The sequence below is a fragment of the Arachis ipaensis genome, chromosome B9, assembly GCF_059453495.1.
Source record: "Arachis ipaensis isolate K30076 ecotype BB chromosome B9, ASM5945349v1, whole genome shotgun sequence".
NCBI classification, from domain to species: Eukaryota; Viridiplantae; Streptophyta; class Magnoliopsida; order Fabales; family Fabaceae; genus Arachis; species Arachis ipaensis.
In genome coordinates this window covers 153,015,437-153,040,824 of record NC_142444.1, presented here as the reverse complement: position 1 = coordinate 153,040,824, position 25,388 = coordinate 153,015,437, and the positions used below count along the sequence as shown (strand labels likewise).

The 25,388-nt window shown below is 33.3% G+C and overlaps 1 protein-coding gene, 1 long non-coding RNA gene and 3 pseudogenes across 3 annotated transcripts; all 5 read right to left on the bottom strand.

Moving 5' to 3' along the window:
• Window positions 1-1,579: 1,579 nt before the first annotated feature.
• LOC107617184 (putative lipid-transfer protein DIR1 pseudogene) lies at window positions 1,580-1,894 on the bottom strand (annotated as a pseudogene).
• A 4,075-nt stretch (window positions 1,895-5,969) lies between these two features.
• On the bottom strand, window positions 5,970-6,478 carry LOC148546837 (putative lipid-transfer protein DIR1 pseudogene; annotated as a pseudogene).
• An 844-nt stretch (window positions 6,479-7,322) lies between these two features.
• On the bottom strand, window positions 7,323-9,933 carry LOC107618285 (uncharacterized). Its single transcript, XR_001615181.3, has 4 exons — window positions 9,782-9,933; window positions 9,636-9,690; window positions 9,399-9,527; window positions 7,323-7,591 (listed from the first exon to the last, which is right to left on the bottom strand). It is a non-coding gene; the product is annotated as an uncharacterized LOC107618285 (long non-coding RNA).
• Window positions 9,934-11,273: 1,340 nt separating this feature from the next.
• On the bottom strand, window positions 11,274-13,879 carry LOC107618283 (RING/U-box superfamily protein). 2 transcript variants are annotated; one of them, XM_016320301.3, is made up of 3 exons: window positions 13,722-13,879; window positions 12,712-12,752; window positions 11,274-12,587 (listed from the first exon to the last, which is right to left on the bottom strand). In XM_016320301.3, exon 3 carries the CDS (start codon window positions 12,464-12,466, stop codon window positions 11,672-11,674), a length of 795 nt encoding a protein of 264 aa, XP_016175787.1. In that variant the 5' UTR covers window positions 12,467-12,587; window positions 12,712-12,752; window positions 13,722-13,879; the 3' UTR covers window positions 11,274-11,671. The 2 variants fall into 2 exon arrangements, with proteins under 2 accessions (XP_016175787.1, XP_016175788.1); XM_016320302.3 differs by lacking the exon at window positions 12,712-12,752 and having other exon boundaries at window positions 13,722-13,861.
• Window positions 13,880-14,906: 1,027 nt separating this feature from the next.
• Window positions 14,907-15,221, bottom strand: LOC107618284 (putative lipid-transfer protein DIR1 pseudogene; annotated as a pseudogene).
• Window positions 15,222-25,388: the final 10,167 nt, after the last annotated feature.

Genomic DNA, 25,388 nt, shown 5'->3' with positions numbered 1-25,388 from the left:
ATAACCTAACCAGTTCGATTACCGATTCGGTTCTAACAACTATGTTACAAATCACAAAATGTACTAGTCTCTTAACACTATTGAAAATATATATCTAACTTTATATTTTAACTTTAAAATTTTTTAAATTAAAATAATTATTTAAGTTTAAATTACTGATGCATTGTATTTATCATTACTTTTACATAGTTATAAGATTTAGAGAATTTTTTATTTTTTTCTGAATTTTTTAAATTTTATTTTTAATTGAATATTTAAGTATTTAAATCGTTCCAACTTAAATTTAAGGGGATGCTTCCATAAAGACGCGTAAAACATCTTTTTGTAAAGACGTTTACGTGCCGCATTATTATTGGACGTATTATTGAACCGGTTATTTTTGAATTTCTTAACAAATTAGAATAAAATCGATTTTTTTTTATAATAATAACAATAAACCCAAATTTTTTTTAGGCATCTAATTGTATTTTTAAATTTTTAGGAATATAAATGTCTGCAAAACAAAAAGTCAAAGATATATTTGTCTTTTTATCAAAAAATTTAAAAATATTCGATTTAGATTGTGTAATTCAATCGGATCAAACCGGATCTAATAATTATAATGCAGACAATTGGGTTTATTATTGTTGCTATAATAAACTGATTTTGTTCTGATTTATTAAAAAATAAATTATTAATCGGTTTAATAAAGATGTCCAATAATCTATGAAGCACGGACACTTTTCTGAGTTATTGTGTCCGCGTGTCGAACACATTTCGGACACGATACTCACTGACACTCGTCCGACACGCGTGTCTGCTGTGTCCAACCGTATCTTAATAAAAAATAAAAAATTCTTCTTCGGACACGCCTAGACACACCTAAATACCATCACGTGTCCAGGTGTCCAGTCTTATTCTTAACATATATTCTTAAAATAAATTTAGATATAGTATATATTATTATTTATTAAAAGAAAAAATATTTTAAATACTTGATATAATTAAAATAAAATATTAAAAATAATTAAAATTTTTAATTTATATTTTAATATCAATAAATTATCAAAATATCATTACTATTTATCTAAAAAATATTTTATATCTTATATATATGCGTGTCCCCGTGTCATGTAAGATTTTAAAATTCGCGTGTCGGCGTGTCCCATGTCATGTCGTGTCCCGTGTCTGTGTCAGTGTCCATGCATCATAGCCAATAATAATATGATACATATAAATATCTTTAAAAAAAAAGATATTTTTAGTGTCTTTATTAAAGTGTTCTCCTAAATTTAATTTATTAAGATTAGTTCTGATCTACTCAAAAAATCTTAAATTCCAACCAATCAAAATCGATTAACATTTAATGGGTTTGACGGTCTTTTTTTTTTTCTCAAAACACTAATAATATAATCAACCCGACCGGTAAATACTCTTGTTAAAGCCTAAAGAAATTGGAATTTTGACAATAGGATAAAAGAAAATGGAGAAAAAAAAAAGAGAAGGGGAGTTGAGGGTGAGAAGGGGAGTTAACAAAAGTAATAATCGATTGTTATTACTATATTATTGATTATTGAGTAGTTTGTGTTTACAGATAGCATTAACATTGAGGAGGGAGAGACAGGTTACATTTTGCAGGGAGCTGAAAGGCGAGATTTAGATCGATCCCCAGAGTTGGCACCAAGGGGCTATTCTTTAATCCGCAAAGGCATTTCAAGTCCGCCTTTGCCACCACCGCGCAGCACTCTGGAGTCGGCGGCGAAGGATTTGGCGGCGTCACGGCCGGCTTGCACTTGAACAACTCTGCAAGTGACGTGTTGCAGAACGATTGCGCCATGCAACCATCAAGCATTGCAACCACACTTAATGCCATTATTGCTAGTGCCACCATTGACCATGATGATTTTGAACCCATCTTTTTCAGTTCTTCTTCTTCTCTCACTTTTAAGTCTGTATGTCAAACACTACTTCCTGATTTGCACTTATATAGCCGCATAATTCAATGCATCACCTAAAATCACCCTTGTTTTTTAGATTGCTTTTCACATATTTCATTATTGTGTATCTCTAAACTTGGTGAATATCTCTTATGGAAGGTATCTTTTATTTATTTTATTTAATTCATTTAAATGTATTAATTAATTATTAATATTCTATTTCACTATATTAATTATCTTATTCGATTGAAATAAGTGAATTATTTTGTTTTAATTTATTTTAATTTTTCGTCTTACGGATTTTGACTAATAATTTTAAAAATGTTATATAATTATTATTTATTTGATTTGATTGAAATAAATATTAAATTATTAATATTTTTTTTGTTTGATCACATAATTATAACTAATTAATAATATTAATTATTTGATACGATTGAAATGAATGAATTGATTTTGTTTTAATTTGTATTAATTTTTTTATTTTATGTATTTTAATTCATATTTTTTAAATTGTTATAATTTTTATATAGCATATTTATAAGATATTATTTATTTTGTTTTATGAAGCCAAAAAATTATAATTTGTTTATTATATGAATTATTTAATTTAATTAATTCAAATATATGCTATTTTATTGTGATGTTAATGTTTGAGTCATTGTTTTTTAAAAGACATCAACATGACTGATGAGGTACACGGCAGGTCTATTTATACCCGCCCCACCACAACCATAAAAATCTTAAAGATGAAACTATCATAGAGTAATAACTGCCACGACAGATTCTGAAATAAAAGAATGGTACAAACAATACAAATCGTTTATTATATATTTAATGAAAACTAGAGCTAAGGAGAAAAACCTTAAAAGATTTGTAAAAAGAAAAATGGCAGTTTGATAACTTATTTTATGTAAAATCTTAGAATCTATTTAGAGGGCTATGTTTAATGCGTAAAAAATGCATTGATATTTTATTATTTTTTAACCATAATTTTATTATTGCCAGCATCAAAGAGAGCACTAACAATAAATGAAAATGCATTTTTGAAGATTCTTACAATATAAAATAAAATTTTAAATATAATAATTTAATTATTGTCATATAATAAATTTTTACAAACACAAGCCCATCAAAAAATCAATCATGCATGCAAAAAATATGCAACAAATAAATATACAACAAATATTATATGATAAGGAGAAGTCCAACAAACAACATTTAGGTATAGGAATTTAGTTTTTACTTGTTAAAAATAAATTAAATTTATCTCTTAAGTTAAAATCAATCTTAATTAAAGTAAAATAATTTTTATTCAATGATTTCGAAAATACATGATTGAGAATGAGTATAAGTCGTATTATGAAAATCTTAAACTATTTATAATAGATGATGGGAGTAAGACCTAATCCAATCATGCACAAGACGCCATAACTCGAAATTTAAATTTGTTTAAATCTAAACCTAAAGAGAATCGATTACTATGTTAAAATGGAGGATCGATTCTCATGTGCTATATGTAGTGCTATATTTTTCACAAATTCAAACTAGAGGAATAGAGGATTGATCTCTAGTTTTGAGAATCAATCTTATACATCCTTGTAGACACAAGATCCTACAAAAAACGTATGTTTTTGAATCTTTTACTCTTTCTACTCACTCTTAATGTTCATGAGTGCATGGAGATCTATAAATAAATGTCTTGATTTTTGTTCAGTACACAACTTTTTTTTATGCTATAAACTTTCATTGTAATCAAATTTTATAAGTGTCAAAATATTTTTGATAAATATTTGATTGATAGTTTGGGATTATTTATAGTACTTTATTTGTGACTATATACTCTTTTGAGAGAATTCATTATTTTTAAAATTCACTATTACATATTGTAGAAGATGAGTTTTGTAGCTCTTTTTGTGTATAGAGAGATTTAGAGGTTGTTTTTTTAAGATCATGTTGTAAAGAGAGACCGAATTAAGATTTTATTTGTGTTTAGTATATAATATACTAGACTGAATTATATTGTAGTATCGTATTTGGTTTAAGATAAATAGAGATTGAGAAGTAAATTTAAAATTTAAAAAGTTAAATTAAAGTATTTTTGAAAATAAATGTTATTAAAATTTTAATCACTATTCTTAAAATTTTCAGTTTTATGTGTTCTTACTTTTTGAAGGTACTAAAAGATTAAAATTTTATATTTTAAAACTAAAATTTTAGTTTCAGTTCTCTAATCCAAAAAAAAAAAAAGACGTAAGAGAGTATTGTGTTGTTTGCAAGATTGAAGTCTTGCATTTTATCTATGAAAGCTGAGGAATGGATCCTCTCCAATGGAAAAAAAAATTGGATGGTATCCAATATTTAATGTCATCCTTTATTGTTCTCTTTTTTCTATTTATTTTTTGTCTTACTTATAGAATTAAAGATGAGAGATCACATTTTATTCTCTCAAATGTTAAAAAAAATGAAAAAGATCCATTTCCATAAAAGCTGTTGTCAGATTCAATTTAATTCAATATCAAATAAATAAATAAATAAATGAATTAGGATGTATAAGAGGTGAGATAGATCCGCCTTTAGGATTACAAACCAAACTTCCCTCCCTCTAAAGTACCTCAAGAAGTGTAAATGACAACAATAAATCATTCCCTGTCTAATAGGGTAAATGCTCTTATTACTTAATTCTTTTTTTTTTTTTTTTTTTGTTATCTTGAGTATAATTTGATGAATTAGATACTGTAGAATTTTTGTGGGATATATATTAAAATTTATTATATTTGACAAAACTTTTTTAATTGAGAGTATTGATTTCTTTACAGATCATTGCATGCGAATGACACTGAACTCAGTGGGATTAGATTGGGATGAATGCATTATATGTACCATGGTTTGGAAAGTGTACAGCCGACACTTTTTTGGGTTTCCATAACCATTTTTTGTTGTTTTTTGTATTCTTTGATTAATAAGAAATTAATAAATGCTCTTTTTGCTGCCTAGCATTGTTGTTTTCATTTTCTTTGGAAAAAAAAAATTGTGTTGGTTATTTATTTTTTAGAAAGAAAAAGGCAAGTCTTTTGAAAGTGTCCCTATACTTACGTTTTCTTAAATAATGTACAAGTCTTGTTATATAAATATATTTATTGAGATATATACTAATTTCATAATCTAAAATTTGATTTAGTTATTTCTTATTTGTAATTAGTTTTAAAATATCTCCATAAAAAATATTGAAATTTTGATTATTCATTATAGAATTCGCTTACAATAACATTCATCTAGACGTTTTTAAAAAATAAATAAAAATTATATATGTTACAGCATTTCTTTTATTTCTTATCAAACAAACAATGAATATGTGCTACCGTGTTGTATCTTTGGTGACACAATACTATTGTGTGCGTCTTTAGTAAATGTACACACTAAATAATACTATCTTAAAATCTAACTAAAACTGAAATTATCAGAAGAAGTTATTTAGATAAAAACGTTTAAAACGTCATTTTTTAAAAATATTTTTTAATAATTAAAATTTAATATATATAATTAATTTTATCATGTTATTTTTGTTAAAATTAGATTAGATAAATTAATTTAGCAAAAAAATCAGTAAATTATATTTTGAATAGGTCTAAATTAATATTTTTTTTATAAAAAATAACTACAATATTTTTATTATAAAAAATGACTAAAATATTTTTATATATATAAAAGAATATTTTAATTATTTTTTATAATATATATAAAAGTATTACCGTCATTTTTTGGTAATAGAGTTATTGTAGTTATTTTTTTATAAAAAAATATTAATTTAGATTGGTTTAAGATTTAGTTTCTACCAAATTATTTTTAAATTAATTTGTTTGATCTAATTTTAACAAAAATAATATAATTTAATCGACTATATAATTAAATTTTAATTATTAAAAAATATTTTTTAAAAATAATATTTTAAATATCTTTATTTAAGTGGCTCCTTTATAACAATAAGAGAAAAGAAAAGGAAGATCAAAAAAAGAAGAAAGGGGGCGGGGGGATTGAGAGAGAAAAAGGAAATTAATGAAAGCAATAATCCATTGTTATTACTGTATTATTGCATAGTTAAATTTACAGATAGAGAGCAGATTTGGTAGTAATAATGATTTGATAGGATTACTACAATAAACATTCAAAAGGGTGAGGAAGGTGACACTTTGCAGGGAGCTGCATGGCGAGATCTGGATCAATCCCCAACGATGGCAACAATGGAGAATTCTTGAATGAGCAAAGGCATTTCAACAAGCCCGCCTTTGACAGCACCGAGCAGCACACTTCCGAAGGCGGCAGAGGATTTGGCAGTGTCACGGCCGGCTTGCACGGCAACAAATCTCCAACTAACACGTTGCATATCGACGGCAGCTGCGCCATGCAACCATGAAGCACTGCAACCAAAGTTAAGGCCATTATTGATAGTGCCACCATTGATGATATCCTCATCTTCTGATCTTCTTTTCTCACTCAGTTTGAAGTGTGTATGTCAAACACTGCTGATGCTTTGCAGTTATATCGGCGCAGAATTGATTGCAGTCGGCAAAAGCAGCCTTGTATGTCTTTGGCATTGCTTTACGCACATTTTCAGTGTCGTATCTCTAATCATGGCGTCATTATTTATTTATTGTTTCCTTGTGTATCTTTCTGCATCATATATTTTCGTAGTGTCACTTTCTTTTTTACGAATAATAATGAAATATTACATTAATTCTTCAGATAAGAAATAAAGATACATTATATCTGCTCTGATACCAAACAAATTAATGTTAGTTTATAATTTTACTTGTTGGTTATTATCAGAGAGGATTAATGAAGATTAGTTTGGACGTTGATTCTAAAGTTGTCGTCAATTTGTGCCTGGAGAACATGTGAATCTCAATTCTCAACATAGCTAGTAACCACCTTTTAGTGGATGCTAGTTATTAAATTTAAATCTCTTCTTGCAATAATAAATTGGAATGTTCAACTTTATTTCAAATAGATTATATAAAATCTCAACAAGAGAATATAAGAGTTTATATGTATTAATTTATTCTTTACTCAATTTTATTATAAACGTAGTAGAAAAGCAAAAAAAAAAAGGTGAAGAAGCGGAGGACAAAAATTGAGGGTGAGAATGAAGGGAATTAACGAAAGCAATAATCCATCCTTACTATACAGAACTTTACGCTTAAGTCGTAGAACAGAGGTAGTGTGGTGTTACGGACCTCAAATCAAAAAATACATACGTATAATAGTGGAGAAATATAATATAGTAGGAGTCTTGAAAAACGGATAAAATAAAATCGCAAAATTTAAAGCGCAACACTCGGAAAACGGAATAACTTACGTGCTAAGAAACCTAAAGGTCATAGACATGAATAAGCGAAGGAGTGAATAGAGAGCCGAAAGTACAGTATAGCTAGCTCCTGACTCAGCTTGCGAAGCCAAGGCTGGCCGAAAAATATATACATACATATACAAGTATCCCAAAATACCCAAAATACAGAAATAAGACCCTAACTCTTCTGTAACCTCTATGAGGGACAAAATAATCAAGTTTCTTGAAGAGAAAGCTAAATATATATATATTGATAATTCCAAAAGAACTCAGGGACTACTCCGCTTCAAGAATCCAGACGTCTAGTGAGGAGCCTCTCGACCTGCATCTGAAACAACAACACAGTATGGGGTGAGAACCAGGAGTTCTCATCATGGTAAAGGTGCCACGCATATAATATATAAGGTCTTGGAAATGTTAGAGGCAATCCTAGAACTCCAACATACAGTTATAAAACTTAAACTCTAAGCAGAAGCCATAAAAGGGGGTAGGTGACCTAAAATGTTCTAAACTTACCTACTCTAATCCTAACATTAACCCCAAACCGGTCCACTCTTCTTCCGCTCCTCCATCACTAATGATTCAGCAGAAACAAACAACCAAAAAATTTTACGCACAAGTAGGAAACAGATAGTGCAAGTAGCAAATATAACAGGTAGCATAAAATATATTCAGTTAGACAATCCAAAGTAATGCATAGCAGACAAAACAAACAAATGCACATGATGTATGCATGTCCTATGGCTGATGAGGCTCATCTGTCGGTTATCCAACCAACCTGACAAGTCCAAAAATCTTAGACTATCCCTCGTCACGCATCCCCATGAGTCTATGCATAGATTTTTCATTCATTCATCATTTATACAATCATTCATTCATTTATATACCACTCAATAGGGGATATCCATTCCCGGGAATTTATACGTGTCCGGTCAACCTTACGACGTAGGGTCAACCGAGTATCGAGTTTCAACCTGGAACACGTGGTGGCAAGCCACGGTTCTGTTACCCAGGAAAACTCGTATCTCAGATATCATTAATTCATAAGCCATTTAATATTCATAATAATTATATAATCATTCATCGTAACCATGGCATCATAACTTCATTTAACATCTACATCTTTTTCTTATAACTCATCATGTTTACCCCCTTTCTTCATCCCCAAGTTACCTTATTTTCCTAACTTCAACTAGCTATTAGACTTAGTATTATACTTTATGACTAAAAGGATGAAAATAGTGGTTTAAAAGTCTAAAATCTGGTTTAAAACACAAAAATCTATTTTTGCAGGAAACAGGGGACACGCATATGCGTGGGAGTATAAAAAGGCAGCTCGCGCGCGCATTCCCTTACCATGCGTACGCGTGGTCATGCAGGCTGGTTCATTACGCGTATGCATGGGGCTACTCGCGCACGCACAGTTTAAAATTCCATGCCACGCGTACGCGTGGACGTACGTTCTTAAAAAAAACACCAGATCACCCAGAAAGCTGCATAAACCTGTAGTATTCACCTGCATAATACATAATTCACACCAAAACTTCTAACGTGCATAACTTAATCGTTTTAAATCATTTTTCTTCCGTTCTTCGAACGGCGTAAACTTTACGAACCCAATTTTCATTTAAAATAAGTTGAAAACAAATTGAGGGTTCAGAAGCCAAGTTATGCCTCGTCGAAGTTCGGCCAAAAACCAACGTTTTGCAAACTCTTAAAACCTCATTTTCAACCATGACAAATCCTATGTCAATAATCACCAAACCTGCACTTTCCAACACTTCTTCATTAACATATCAACCACCATAACAATTATGTCTCATACCAACAATAATGCTCATACATTTCCTCAAAATCCATCATTCAAACTATAAGTCACAACTTTAAAATTTATTTGCTTATATCCTCAATTCATTAACAAAAATCCATCAATCATCATCAACCAACCAACCAACAAGCAACAAACCACAATAATTCATTAAATCACCAATTATCCAGTAAGCACCAAATCAAATATATCCATCATTAAGATACTAAACATTAAATACACACCTGCATTCCAACTTATCCTATGGTCATATAGCCTAAGTTTTTACAGAACATTATATATTAAATGCGCAAAACCTAAACCATACCTTGGTCGATCACCACGTTTGGTCCAAGGCAGCAACTCAAGCTACACACATAGCCTCACAAGTTTTAAAAATAACCAAAACCTCAGCACCAATCCTCCACCAAGCCTCCAAATGTCCACAATTCAATTCCTGTGCATATATATATATATATAGTTCACACCTATTACACATGTATACCTCAAAATTCAGAATTCACATAATAAAATCAAGAATTGGCTAAGGTTAGGTGATCCTTACCATCCCCACGAACAAAACAACTCAAGCCCGACAAGCTCCGCAAGCTAAATCGAACCTAGAATACCAAATTCGACAAAATCTCATTACAAGGGCTCAATTTCGAAAATCAAAAGGGGTAGAAAATCTGAGATGGGATTGTGATTTACCCGTGAAATTGATACGATAGAAACATAGAGCTTGACGCGCTGAATGCGTGACCGCAAACGGTACGACGATCGGAGCTCGAACGAAGGAGTTATGGTGGATTAAAGTGGTGGTGAGGGTTAGGGAGCTCTCCTCTCCCCCAAGGCTGTTCAGCGTGTTTTGTTGCTGAATGGGGAAGGAGATAGCTTCTCTTCATTTAAGTGATTGGGTCCGGTTGGGCTCACGGGTCCGGTTTGGACCCGGTTTAATTGGTTCGGCCTATTTAGTCCAATTTTGGGTCAATTTTTTTAAAATTAGTGTCAAAATTCTCGTTTTAAAAAGCTCTACCCTATTTTAATATTAGATTTATATTTTTAATTTTTCTAATTAAAATTCAATTTATTGACGAATTATTTATTAATTTTAGCGGAGTTTACACATTGTTATTTCTGTATTATTGAATAGTTAAGTTTACAGATAGGGGGTAGATTTGATAGTAGTAATCATTTGATAGCATTATTAGCATTAACATTGAGAAGGGAGAGAAAGGTGACACTTTGCTACCGTGTTCATATTTTTAGTTCATATGAATGCTAAATAAACACTATTTTAAAGTTTAGTGATGTTTACAGGTACAGATAATTCAATTTTCTGATTAAAATTGATATAGATCGATTATATTAATTTTGAATTTGATGGATAATAGGATACAATCAAGTTTAATCCATTTAAACTCGACTTTAATTGATTCGAAAAGCAGAACTCGAAATAATTCGATTAGTCTAATACTAATTATAGAAGTGAGAAAACATCTGTTATGTTGAACATAAATCAATTGGAGAAAAACATAATTTTCAACTCTATTAAAGATGGCTAATTCATAAATTAAAAAACTAAATTGGGAAAAGAAAATGTAAAAGCTTCATGTTACAGGGATGAAAGTTTAATCTATGAAATTATTGTGCGTTGCCTAATTTTAGACTAACGATAATGCAGAGAAAACCTGAGAGCAGAAAGTTGACAGTTTTCAAGAACTTTTACACTGACATGAAATATATAGACGAGGTTGCAAATGGAGCAAGAGCCGATGCACTGAAGGTAGACGAAACACGAAGGAACCAAGAACTAAAAGCACAAGAGAAGGCAGACGAAATCAGAAAGACAGGAAAGCTTCCAGGGATATGCTTCTGAGATCACCAGTTATGTAACATTTATTTTACTGTTCTGTATATATCCTTAGTTCTCATTTTCACCAAAACTGGAAGAACAAAAGTCGCAAACTTGAACAGATACCTGAGCCTCATCTCTAATGAATTGCTTCAAGATTTACTTGCATTATTGGTTTAAGGTTTTGGTACAAAGCAACATTATATGAATTACCTTTGTGTAAACCTCTCTTATTCAATTGGTAAACCTCTCTTATTCACCTTCATCTTTTGGTATTAAAAATATATTGGTAAATAAAAAAGATAAAAAAAATTATACCATAAAAAAAAGATGTGCAGAAAGAGGTGCGCACAAAAAATCGTGCAAATATATATGTTTTTTTCCAAATCAGACTTGCACTTATGCTACTACATGAAACATTATTTGTACAAGCAATCACATATCCTTGATCATTTAACTCTTGAAGTCTCAGCGCTAGCACTTTGTAGTTTGTAGAACATTTAGTCACTCCTTGTCCAAAATTAAAAGGAGAAAACAAAATTTCCAAATTACAACTGCCAAAAAATAAAGTTCCTCTCAAGATTCTGGCTAAAGTTGACTACAAAAAAATAACCAAAATAACATGATATAACCTTAGAAATAACAAAGAAATTACCACGAGGAAGAACAAGCAATCCAAAGGTAGAGTAAATTTGCAGAAGTTAGATTTGACATGCTGCGGGCGTCTGTCGAAGCAAGGCTACATTTCAAGAGGTTATATTTCTTACTAGCTTGTGCATCATTGGGCATGCAAAGTACAATACGAGGAATGATGGGATAGCAAAAAGAATAGTGACAAGCAAGTACAGGACTAAAATAATGGCACTGCACGGAACTGCGAAAAATGCAATCAGAAGGAAAGTGATGACCAATGGGAACTTGGACGTGAAGTGAATGAAGAAATCCAGAGATTTGTTAAGGGAAAAAGGGTGTCTGTGTCTGCCCCGACCACCAACAATGTTAGGTTCCTGCCTTCCAGTGTAATTACATAATGAAGCCCTAATGAGGTTAGAATTAGTAGCTTGGTTTTCCAGAATGTAGCTCTTTGGAGTCCAAACTGGTTGGCTGTCCATGCAGGTGGAAACGAGCCTTTGCCTATCACCATTCATGCTCTCAACCATCCAAAGAAGGAAGTAATTCTTGCAAGGAAACTTGAGATTTCCATTATAAATCAAACGGAATGATAACAGGTGGCACCATGGACATGAAATGAAGAACGGAATCTTGATTTGTTGAGAAGGAAACGTCACCACAGCCCACTGAAGTCCTAGTACACAGTTCTTACAGAGACTGTGACCACACCATAAGACATAAGGCACATTCTCAACTATGTTGAAGGATTCCCAGCATATGGGGCATTCTAGTCCTTCGTCTCTGCTGGCATTAGAGCAGGACTCATCATCAGAGCATTCTGCTGAAACTGCACAAGTATGACTTGACACACTTGGGATTCTTTTCACTCTAATGTTCGAAAGGGCATTTGATGCAAAAGCCCACATCATTAAAGACGAATGGATTTGCAATGGAAAATCATAAATCACTGAAACATCAGTATATAAACCATTGTCCAGCAAAAGAATAGCCTTTCCATGAAACTGAACCTTATCAGTTACTCTTCAAAATCTACACCCAAAAACAACAGATGTCTTATATTTTATATGATAACTCAGACAAAAATAAAATAAACAATCAAGGTGATTTTAACATGTAAATGCGATCATAGGTAAATGCATAAAGAGAAACTAACATATTCTGCATCAACTGAACTGTGCATCCAATGTAGCCAATCTAGTAAAATCATCAATAGAACTGTTAAGTTTTGGTGTAGATCACACAATTTTACGCACTATGACGGGGCATTGTTACTTCACAGACAAGAAAATATAAAATGTGGCCAAAATAATTGTGATGCAATCGTTGGATCAACCATTCCAGTGAAGTATAACCCAGAAGGAAACATGATTAAACTTATTATGAAATTTCATCAAACAAGACAAGATGTTCACCAAAGAGAATTGTATAAATAGCAACAAGGACACTGCAAAGCATACACCTTAAAAACAAGTTGAAGTAAACCAGATGAACAAAATTGAAAAATCCGGGGTGAATCATACTAACTGTCTGCTGGGTAAGCTAACCTGATGCAAGTAATAATGAAACAAACTACTGTTTTCTCCCTTCAATTCTAGTGAAACTTTGGATATATTTGCTTGTTTAACATGTTGATTGGAAACCTCAAGAGTTGGCAAACTTGCTATTTTCTTCTTCTGTCTTCTCTTCCCTCTTTTTATCCCATTTTTGTATAATTATATATATACGAACGCACTTACACAATCATTAAGTTTCGCTACCTACATTACATGCGGCCCTTCCCGGACTTGCGTTAAGCCGGACGCTTGTGCACTGAACTGCCTTTTTTATATATTAACAATTTCCAATAACACAATCCCCAATTCCCCATGATTTGATCAACAGATTTCACAGAACATACATCAATTTCATATCTAAAGCATAATTAATAAGCCAAAGTGACTTACAATGAGGAAACTCAAGAAACCTAGCACATGCAATGTCAATACATATGGATAATATTTTTTGTCTCTCACAAAAATAAAGATCAATACACGAATTAAGATTCGACGAAAACAAAGTCGATATTACATTATATTCTAGCACCTCCACCAAACAAATCGAACACAGAAAGCAGAAAATTTGGAGAGAATTTAGAGTAAAATAAAAGAGAAGGCAAAATGTTACCGGTGGAGGATACAATAACAGGATTTGGGAATGAATCGGAAAGGGTGGAATATGTAAGCACGGATCGAAGAAGATCGCACTATTAGGTTTCTTTCCAGCTGAATTGTGAATTTGTGACGTTGTTAATGGGATGAAGTGCAGAGAGCAAAGACGAGGACGGAGACGAAGGAAGGTGGGTTCGTACGGTATATATATGTGTGCAGAGAGGAAGTCATGAAACGGTGTCGCTAGAGGATTGTCTTAGTTAGTTATAGGCTCCAAGGCTGGCTTTTCCTAATTGGACACAACTCAGTAACTGACAGACAAACTAACATGGAACATGACCATTGAACAGAGCAAGCCGGTCAATTCTCCGTTCTATACGGATTCATGAAAGTCTCCTTTTTTTTTTTCTATTTTTTCATTATTTATTTATTTTGTGTACAAAAATTTGAATTGCATTCCTATAAGGGCTAATGTTCAACCTGTATAGAAGCATTTCTTTAATAAGAGTATTTTGGCGTGCGACATATAATTAAAAATAATAAATGAAATCTAATCATATATAAAAAAGTCTTGAGGCAATACTTGTATTAAAATCTAGTCAATATTTAATTATTAAGAAAAGAATGTAATTTCATATTATTAGATATAATTTTATATTATTAAAAATATTAATAATAACTAATTAATAAATACAAATTATAAAATATATTAACCTTCTAACATTATGGATAATATATATCCAACTTTATCTTTTAATTTTAATTTTTTTTTAAATTAAGATAATTATTTAAGTTTAAATTGCTGATACATTATTTTTTATTATTATTTTTACATAGCTATAGATTTTTAAAAAAAATTTTAATATTTTTTTGAATTTATTAAATTTTATTTTCAATCAAATATTCAATTATCTGAATCGTTCTAGCTCAGATTTAATCGATTTAGATTAGTTTTGATCTAATAAAAAAAAATTTAAATTCGAACCAACTAAAATCGAATCGGTTTGACGGTAATTTTTTTTTCTCAAATACGAATGAATCGGACCTATAAATACTCTTATTAAAGCCTAACTAAAATTGAAATTTTGACAATAGGATTAAAAAAAACGGAGGGGGAGGTTGAGGGTGAAAAGGGAGTTAACGAAAGTAATAATCGATTGTTATTACTCTATTATTGATTATTAAGTAGTTTGTGTATACATTAACATTGAGGAGGGAGAGACAGGTTACACTTTGCAGGGAGTTGAAAGGCGAGGTTTAGATCGATCCCCAGAGTTGGCACCAAGGGGCTATTCTTTAATCCGCAAAGACATTTCAGGTCCGCCTTTGCCACCACCGCGCAGCACTCTGGAGTCGGCGGCGAAGGATTTGGCGGCGTCACGGCCGGCTTGCAGTTGAACAACTCTGGAAGTGACGTGTTGCAGAACGATTGCGCCATGCAACCATCAAGCATTGCAACCACACTTAATGCCATTATTGCTAGTGCCACCATTGACCATGATGATTTTGAACCCATCTTTTTCAGTTCTTCTTCTTCTCTCACTTTCAAGTCTGTATGTCAAACACTACTTCCTGATTTGCACTTATATAGCCGCATAATTCACTGCATCGCCCAAAACCGTTTTTGTTTTTCAGATTGAAACGTTTCATTGTGCATCTCTAAACATGGCAGCATTATATCTTGTTTCCTTGTGTATCTTTCTGCACATTATTTCCGCAGTGTCACTTTCTTTTTTACGAATAATAATGAAATATTACATTAATTATTCAGATAAGAATGAAGAATGCATTAGATTTGCTCTAATAAGAAACAAATCAATGTTAGTTTATAATTTTACTTGTTGGTTATTAGAGAGGATTAATGAAGATCATTTTGGATTTTGATTCTAAAATTGTCATCAATTTGTGCGAGAGAACATGTGAATCTCAGCATACTAATCACCTTATTAAATATCTTTTTGCAATAAATTATTGGAGTGTTCAAGAGATATCGAGAAAGAAATATTTGCGTTGAGGGAGTGGCAAATTATTGATACTTAGACTACTAATTTTATAATTTTCTGGTCTGTTTTCAATTTTAAGATGACTTAATTATTATTAGAGATCACGAGAAAGATTAACGACTAACAATATTTATTAAATTTACTTTTAAAAGATATTTGTTTCAAATAAATTATAAAAAATTTCAGCAAGAGAATGTAAGAATTTTTATATGTATTAATTTATTTTTTATTCAGTTTTATTATAAACGTAGTAGAAAAAACTCAACAAAAAAGCTGATATTTTTCTATACTGTAGAAAGTTATGTGAATAATCTCTAAAGTATTACTGCCTTTGGTGTTATATAGTCCGAATTGAAGGTTGTCATCTTTTAAAATTTAGAAAACAAGAAAAATGGATGGTTCGTTTTGTAATGAACGAAAATGAAAGTGAGATGAGAGTAATTGGAGGAGAGACGCGACCATGGGAGAGAAATTAAAATCAGTAAGTCCGAGTTAAAAAAAAAAATGCACGATCTGATTTACATTCATAATTATATATTTAAAATAATATTTAGAAAAAGTATGGGAATCTAATGGAATATTTGTACAATGCGTGCAATGGAGGTTTAGAAAGTATTAGAGATATAACTATTAGTGTTACCTTTTTCCACCAGTGTAAGCTTTTGGGATGAATGGTATCTCATGACATGGTATTAGAGTTCTAGATCTGAAAGGTCAATAGTTCGATTCTTGGTGAACCCCAAAAATAAAAATTAAAGACTAATATAAAATAAAAGTATTGATGAACTCTAATAAATATAACATATTCTAGTACATAAATAAATACTTTAAATGATAATATTTTAATACACAATATTTTAAATGATAACAAATCTTTCATTTTTAAATAATTAAATATAAATATACAAATACAAAATATATGAGTATTTTTTATTCATTGAAATTAATTATTATGCAAAAAATTTTTATAATATTAAAAATTCTATTAAAATAATATTTTAAACTGTAACATAAAAATATAAAATAATTAAAATTTTATTTTATACTTGACAAACAATTAAATTATTATATTTAAAATTTATTAACTAACTATTTTTGTTAAAGATATTATTATATAATATATTTTTTCATAAAAATATTTTTAAAATATAATTTATTTAAAATATTATATATAATACATGAAAAAATTAATTTTTTATTTTTTTCAATTTTTTTTAAAAAAAACAGAATCAAAAATATAATTCTAAATATATGCCTATTACATTATATATTTATTTATAGGGTTAAGTACTGAAATCGTCCTTAAGGCCGGGGGCGAAAATCAAATTCGTCCCCGACCTTTTTTTGTTATTAAAATCATCCATAACGTTACAAAACGTTATAAAATCGTCCTTTTTTTTATCTCAATTTTATTTTTTGACCAAATTACCCTTAACTATTAATAAAAAAATAAAAAAAAACAAAAAGCTCCTCCCCCCATCCCACCCCCACCCCCACCTCCGATGTCTCTTCCCACTGAGAAAACCCAACTTCTTCCTCTTCTTGTTCAACTTCAACATCGCCACCCTCTTTCGCCCTCCCCTCTCGCTCTCTCTCCTCTACTCCTCCGCCACTAGCAACTCCATTCTTGACCCCTTAACGCCTCTCACTTCTTCCACCCCTTCCTCCGCCACAGTGGCCTTTGATATTCCCTTCCTTCTGCTCTTTGCAAACTTCTCCTTCTTTTTCTCTTCTTCACCAGCAACAACAACAAATCCAGCAAATTGAACAATAACAAATTCAGCAAAATAAATCACTAACAAATTTAAATTTGACAACAGTTCAACAATCATCAATTGCACTTCAAATCCAAAATCAACAACCACGAAAATTAAAAAGAATTAAAAAAATGATGTTCATGTTCTTAAATCTCAGCATGTCGAACACCGAAGCCGAGCACCGCGAAGAGGAGGAGGCTCCTGCCGGCGAGGACGAGGACACCGGAGCTTAGGTAGCTCCGATCGTCAGACTCGAAAAGGTCGTGGTCTCCGTTGGAGAATAGCATCTTCGTTTTCTTCGCCAGTGAAAAAAGTTCAAGCAGAAGCAGAAGGAGAAGCAGAGGCAGTCAATCACAGAAGAAGAAGCAGCGCTGGCTTCCCTTCCCTCCCACAAGATCCACCGCAAAACTGCCACCGTTATCGAGCCCGAAATGGAGAGGAGGAGCTGTTCACTATTTGCGTTTGTTGCTGCAAGGGATTCGTCGTCGTCGTTGTTGGGCCATCGCCGAACTGCTGCCGCCGTTGAGTGCGCCGTGGCCGTGGTGGTCGCTGGAGGAAGAGAGAGCCAGAGGAGAAAGAGAGCAAGCGAGATCTGAGGAGAGAGAGAGAGCTCGGGAGCAGAGGAGAGAGAGGGAAAATCCGTGCTCAGCCACTGCTGCGCCTCTGCCGCCGAGAAACGCCGCCGAGAGGGTGAGTGAGGGAGTGGGGTGAGGGAGTGAGGGAGGGGGTGAGGGTTGAGGGGTGGGGGGTGAGGGAGTGGGTTGAGGGGATTACGGGAGGGTGAGTGAGGGAGGGGGTGAGGGAGTTACGGAGGGGGGAGGGGGGAGGGGTGAGGGTTGAGGGTGGGGGAGGGGGGTTGTTTTAATTTTTTTAATATTATTTTTAATTATTTTTATTAATAATGAAGGGTAATATGGTAAAAAAATAAAATTGAAGTGGAAAATGACGATTTTATAACGTTTTGTAACGTTGAGGATGATTTTAATAACAAAAAAATGTCGGGGACGATTTTGATTTTCACTCCAGACCTTAGGGACGATTTCAGTACTTAACCCTTATTTATAATAGTAAGATCTAAATTAATCAAACTTACGTAATTAAAAATATAAACATTATATCTACAAAAATATAAATATTTTTTTATTCATTAAAATTAATTATTATGCCACAAATTTTCTATAATATTAAAAAAATATATTAAAATGATATTTAAACTGTAATATAAAAATATAAAATACTTAAATTTTATTTTATATTACTTAATAAATAATTAAATTATTATATTCAATAGTTATTAATTAACTACTTTTATTAAAAATATTATTATATAATATAATCTTTTATCAAATATTTGTCAAAATATAGTTTAATTAAAATATTATATATAATACATAAAAATATTTTTTTTTATTTTTTTAGAAAAACTGAATAAATAATATGTATAACTACGTATATGTATCATATGTGTATGTAATTGTGACTGATATAAGATTAGTATATATTCTTTTATTTTTTAGACTCTCTAATATATATGTCACCTCGTGACTCTAATCTTTCTTCTAATCTTTTTTATTCATATTTATTTTATGATAATATTAAGTAGATAATAATTTAAAATTATTTTTTAAATTTAATATTTATAGTTTTATATATATAATATTTAGAATTATATATTTATAATAATATTATTTTTTATTATTTTTAAATATTTTTTATTTTTTTGGTTAAATTTTTTAATATTTTTTAATAGTGGAGGTAGTTCATACCCAAATAAATTTTATGTACAGTTTCAATAGTTAAGTATATGAGAGTTATATTTGGTTGAGTTTAGAATTAGTCCAAATGGACAATGGTTTAAAGCTAAGTTAATTAGATAAACAATTTAAAACTCTTAAGACATGACTTAAAATGAAAAATTTTATAGTATTTGAATAAAATTTTATAAAACAAAATAAATTATTATGAATTATTTTATTACTTCTTGTATGTATTATTAACACCTAATAATCCTTTAAACTTCAAACGCTAGAGATATGGGTAAGTTTAGAATATAATACCACAATATTTTCACTTTTATTTAAAATAAAAGAATTCTAACTTATTTTAAGTTATTATAATTAATCTGTTCTTAAAAATTATCACACAAGAATATAATATCTTTTGTTTGATTCGGATTTTAAATTTTAATTCTCAAACAAATTATATTATTATCAAAGTTGTTGACATTTTATTCCCAACACAAAGCATAAATGCTTATTATTTCCATGTAGAGAGAGAATATAAGTTAGCTAGCTTCTAAATATATATTATAAAGCAAAAATAATTGTAATTTATTTTTGAAAACATTTAAAATAACTTTGGACAATTTATAATATTAAACAGACGAGTTTGATATATAAAATTATCTCACAAAATATTTTCAATTTTTTTTAACCTTAAACCAAGCACACCGATAATTTAATAACATCACCACCTTAAAAATAAAATTGATTGATTATTTATATTAAAAAAATAATAATAATAAGGAGAGAGAATAATATGAAATTTTTAATTGCGTAAATTTAATTAGTTTAGTCTTACTTTAGAATTATATTATTTATTTTGTTTTTTTTTTAATTAAAAAGTTAATATTTTCATGTATTATATATAATATTTTAAATAAATTACATTTTAAAAATATTTTGATAAAAAATTATATTATATAATAATATTTTTAACAAAAGTAGTTAGTTAATAAATTTTAAATATAATAATTTAATTATTTATCGACTAATATAAAATAAAATTTTAATTATTTTATATTTTTATGTTATAGTTTAAAATATTATTTTAATATAATTTTTAGGACAATTTACATAAATAAATTGTTACACCTTTAAAATTATGCAATTACATTGTTTTCAAAATGAAGACGCAAATACATTGTTTCATATATCTATAGAAACCGCTACTGCCAGTAGCGGTTTACATAAACACATAATCGGCTGCTGCCAATAGCGGATTAGTTCAAATGTGGCAGCACAGAAACCGCTAGAGTCTGTCGCGCTTTCTATTTCTTTTGGGTTAGTCATAAACCGCTACTGTTTATGTGCATAGGGCTTCGTGCGTAAACTGCTAGAGGCTATAGCGGTTTACATTGAATATGAAAACAAATAGTAAAACTAATATTTATCTAAAAAAATAATTATAAAACAAATAATTAATGGTATATACTATTATAACATCATAAATAAAAAAATTTAATTTATCATTTCATATTATAATTTAAAAAATATAAATATGTATATAATAAATTTTTTATTTGTATTTGTTCATATCCTGGCCCAACGATTAAGGCCCAGGGTCCAAGTAAAAAGGCCCAACCCAAAGGGTTGACCTCACCTTTCACCAGACCAGCCACTACAAAGTCGGTACTCGTCTCGACTTGCTCTAAGGAAGTCGGGAACGAGGGTTAGCTGGCAGATAAGCACTCATTTGAATGAGTAACTGCCCCTAGAATCTCTCTAACCACTTCCACGAGCCATATCTTAACTTCCCTAAGATAAAGGGACGGTTAACACCCTAGAAAAGTGGCACTACTCCAACGGTGGTTATTGGATCACCACTATAAATACACTGACACCCCTCAGGTATCTCTAAGTTCCAATACTCTCTAGATCTGCTAACACCCTTGCTGACTTAGGCATCGGAGTATCTTTGCAGGTACCACCCCCCATTCTTTCACGCGTACAGGTTGGACGGAGTGCACCGAGTTGCAGACCCACCTGAAAGCCTCCTCCTTCGTACGTCTGGGCCAACCAACGCCATCCAGCCCATTAATCTCCGGTTACCCACCGTAACATTGGCGCCGTTGCCGGGGACCCGAGAGATCTACCAGTGATGGCGGACAGATCCCCTGAGGAGGGTCATGTGGAAACAGATTCTGAACAAGAGAATCTGGATACCGGAAATAATGACGCGGACCTAACCCTCCATCAGGAAACCAACGATCAACACAAAGAAGGAACCTCCGGAGTCAAAACCCTGAAGGTGAATTCTTCTGAAGGCCGTGAGTCAGAGAAAGACGGACAGTCCCACGCAACTGAGCTTATGGGATTAGTTCATGTCCACCAAAGTCGTTTGGAACAACTAGAACAGGAACGGGAGCGACAAAGGGAGATAGAAAAGCACCTAAGAGAGGAGATGGATCGACGAAAAGAGTTAGAGGAAAAACTCTTAAAGTTAGAATCCTCCCTCAAAGGTCGGAACTCCCGTGATAGTAGAGAAGAATCGCCCCTAGGAGGGGAAGATCCTTTTAGTGAGGACATAATAAGGGCAAAAGTTCTGAGAAACTTTAGAAGCCCCGATATGGACCTCTACGACGGAACCACTGATCCAAAGCATCATCTGAGCAACTTTAAAAGTCGGATGTATCTGGCTGATGCTTCTGATGCTACGCGATGCAAAGCTTTTCCGACAACCTTGTCAAAAGCAGCGATGAAGTGGTTCGACAGCCTCCCCCCGAGGTCGGTTACCAGTTTTGAAGACCTCTCAAGAAAATTCTTGATGAGGTTCTCTATCCAGAAAGACAAAGTAAAACATGCACCAAGCCTCCTGGGAATAAAACAGGAGGTCGGAGAAACCTTACGAGCCTATATGAAAAGGTTCAACAAAGCATGTTTAGAGATTCAAGACCTGCCCACCGAGGCAGTCATAATGGGGTTAGTCAATGGGCTCAGAGAAGGTCCCTTCTCACAGTCCATATCCAAAAGACATCCCATCTCTCTAAGTGATGTACAGGAAAGAGCTGAAAAGTACATCAACATGGAGGAAAATGCTAAGTTAAGAGACCTGAGTTGGCGACCTGGGCACCCTCCCTCAACAAAAGAGAGAGAGAGGGAAACCAGGAAGAAGGAAGAACTCGGCCTCGATAGACCAAGAAAATATCACTCTTATACTCCTCTGAAAGTTTCTATAGTGGATGTATATAGAGAGATTTGTAACACCGAAAGGCTGCCACCCCCAGACCCAGTAAAAATAAAAAAGGGGGGAGCCGCAGCGACTACTGTGAGTACCATAAAATATATGGTCACTCCACAAATGACTGTTACGACCTCAAAAATGTGATAGAAAAGCTGGCGAGGGAAGGTCGGCTTGACAGATATCTCATAGAAAGGTCGGACAGTCATGGGAAGAGAAAGCGAGATGATATGGATAGAAGAGACCCACCACCGCAAACTCCGGAGAGACATATCCATATAATCTCAGGGGGGTTCGCGGGAGGAGGACTCACCAAATCCTCTCGCAAAAGACACCTCAAGAGAGTCTACCAAGTCAGAGGAGAGTCATCCGACCTCCCAACCATTTCATTCACAAAAGAAGATGGGCAAGGAATAATCCCTGGACACGATGATCCAGTGGTAATAACTATGATCCTAGCAAATGCTCATCTCCACAGAACCCTAGTAGACCAAGGAAGCTCGGCGGACATTCTTTTTAAGCCTGCTTTCGACAAACTAGGGTTAGATGAGAAAGAATTAAGAGCCTACCCCGACACCTTATACGGACTAGGCGACACGCCAATAAAGCCACTAGGATTTTTGCCCCTCCACACCACCTTTGGAAAAGGGGAAAAATCAAAAACTCTGAGCATAGACTTCATAGTCATCGATGTAGGGTCAACATATAATGCTTTAATTGGCAGAGCTACCCTTAATCGACTCGGAGCGGTGGTATCCACTCCTCACCTTTGTATGAAATTCCCGACCTTAGCGGGGATAGCAACGGTAAGGGGAGATCAGAAATTGGCAAGGAAGTGTTACAATGAAAGCCTAAACCTGAGAGGAAAAGGCAGAGAAGTTCACACAGTAGAGCTCGGAGGCACAAGGGCCAAAGAGGAGCTGCGTCCTCAACTGGGAGGAAAAACCGAGGAGATACAGGTCGGCGAAGAAGAGGGAAAAAATACCCACATAGGGGCCAACCTAGGAAAACCCTAAAACAAGGGTTGACTAAGCTTCTAAGAGATAATTCCGATCTCTTCGCCTGGAAGGCCTCCGACATGCCTGGAATAGACCCCGAGCTCATGTCCCATAAGCTCTCGGTTTATCTGGGGTCCCGACCTGTACAACAAAGAAGACGCAAGCTCGGCCCAGAACGAGCCCTAATAGTAGAAGAGCAAGTACAAGCGCTCCTATAAGCCGGCTTCATCAGAGAAGTCAAGTACCCAACATGGCTAGCCAATGTAGTGCTAGTCAAAAAACAAAATGGTAAATGGAGAATGTGTGTCGACTATACCGACTTAAATAAGGCCTGTCCCAAGGACCCTTACCCACTGCCAAGTATTGACACCCTGGTAGACTCCAGCTCGAGGTATTAATACTTGTCATTCATGGACGCCTACTCGGGGTATAACCAAATCCCGATGTATGAGCCAGATCAGAAGAAAACATCACTCATCACGCCCAGAGCTAATTTTTGCTACGTGGTCATGCCGTTTGGATTAAAGAATGCAGGGGCCACATACCAGAGGCTGATGAATAAGGTGTTTGCTTCTCACCTTGGAAGCCTAATGGAAGTATACGTCGACGACATGCTGGTAAAAACCAAGAAAGAAGTCAATCTCTTGGCAGACCTCTCACAAGTCTTCGACACCATAAGGTTACACGGGATGAGACTAAATCCCTCAAAGTGTGCCTTCGCAGTAGAGGCAGGAAAATTCCTAGGGTTTATGCTAACACAAAGAGGGATTGAAGCTAATCCCGACAAGTGTAGAGCTATCCTGGAGATGAAAAGCCCGACTTGTTTAAGAGAGGTCCAGCAGCTGAACGGCCGACTTGCAGCCCTCTCCAGATTCTTGGCAGGATCAGCACTAAAATCCCTTCCACTGTTCTCCTTATTGAGAAAGGGATGTCAATTCGAATGGACTCCGGAATGCGAGGAGGCGTTCCAAGAGTTCAAAAGATTCTTGAGCCAACCTCATATTCTGACCCGACCCATAGCTGGGGAAGACCTCGTCCTATACTTATCTGTAGCAGACAAGGCCGTCTCGTCGGCCCTGATAAGAGAAGACTAGGTCGGATAGCACCCAGTATATTTCATCAGTAAAGTTCTACAAGGCCCTGAGCTAAGGTACCACAAACTAGAGAAGTTTGCCTACTCCTTAGTAGTAGCCTCACGAAGGCTACGGCCTTACTTTCAAGCTCACACAATAAGAGTTCGCACGAACCAACCCATGAAGCAAATCCTCCAAAAGACGGATGTTGCAGGGAGAATGGTTCAGTGGGCAATAGAACTCTTCGAGTTTGACTTGAAGTATGAAACTCGAACGGCGATCAAATCCCAGTGCCTCACCGACTTCATTGCGAAATACGCGGGAGACCAAGAGGAAAAACCAACTACATGGGAACTTTATGTAGATGGATCCTCAAACAAAACAGGAAGCGGTGCAGGCATAATATTGGTAGACGAAAGAGGGACCCAAATAGAGGTTTCCCTCAAATTTGAATTCTCAGCTTCAAATAATCAGGCGAAGTATGAAGCCTTGATTGCTGGATTGAAGCTGGCGGAAGAAGTCGGTGCTACAAAAGTGATGATATACAGCGATTCGCAAGTAATAACCTCCCAGATAAGTGGAGAGTATCAGGCAAAGGACCCAAATATGAAAAGATACTTGGAAAAAACTCTGGAACATCTTGGGCGCTTTGCAGAAACCGAGGTCAAACACATAACTCGGGATCTAAATAGAAGAGCAGACGCCCTATCCAAGTTGGCAAGTACCAAGCCAGGAGGGAATAACAGAAGCCTGATCCAAGAAACTCTCCAGAAACCCTCCGTGGTAAAAGTAGAAGATAAACAAGAGGTCCTTGAGATAGTCGGATTAAGCCTTGGTTGGATGAACCCCTTGATCGAATACATGAAATTCGACATCCTCCCCAAGGAGGAGAA

What these genes read in the sequence shown, in the direction of transcription:
- LOC107618283 (XM_016320301.3), bottom strand. Translation starts at nt 12,466, where the DNA reads ATGATGTGGGCTTTTGCATCAAATGCCCTTTCGAACATTAGAGTGAAA.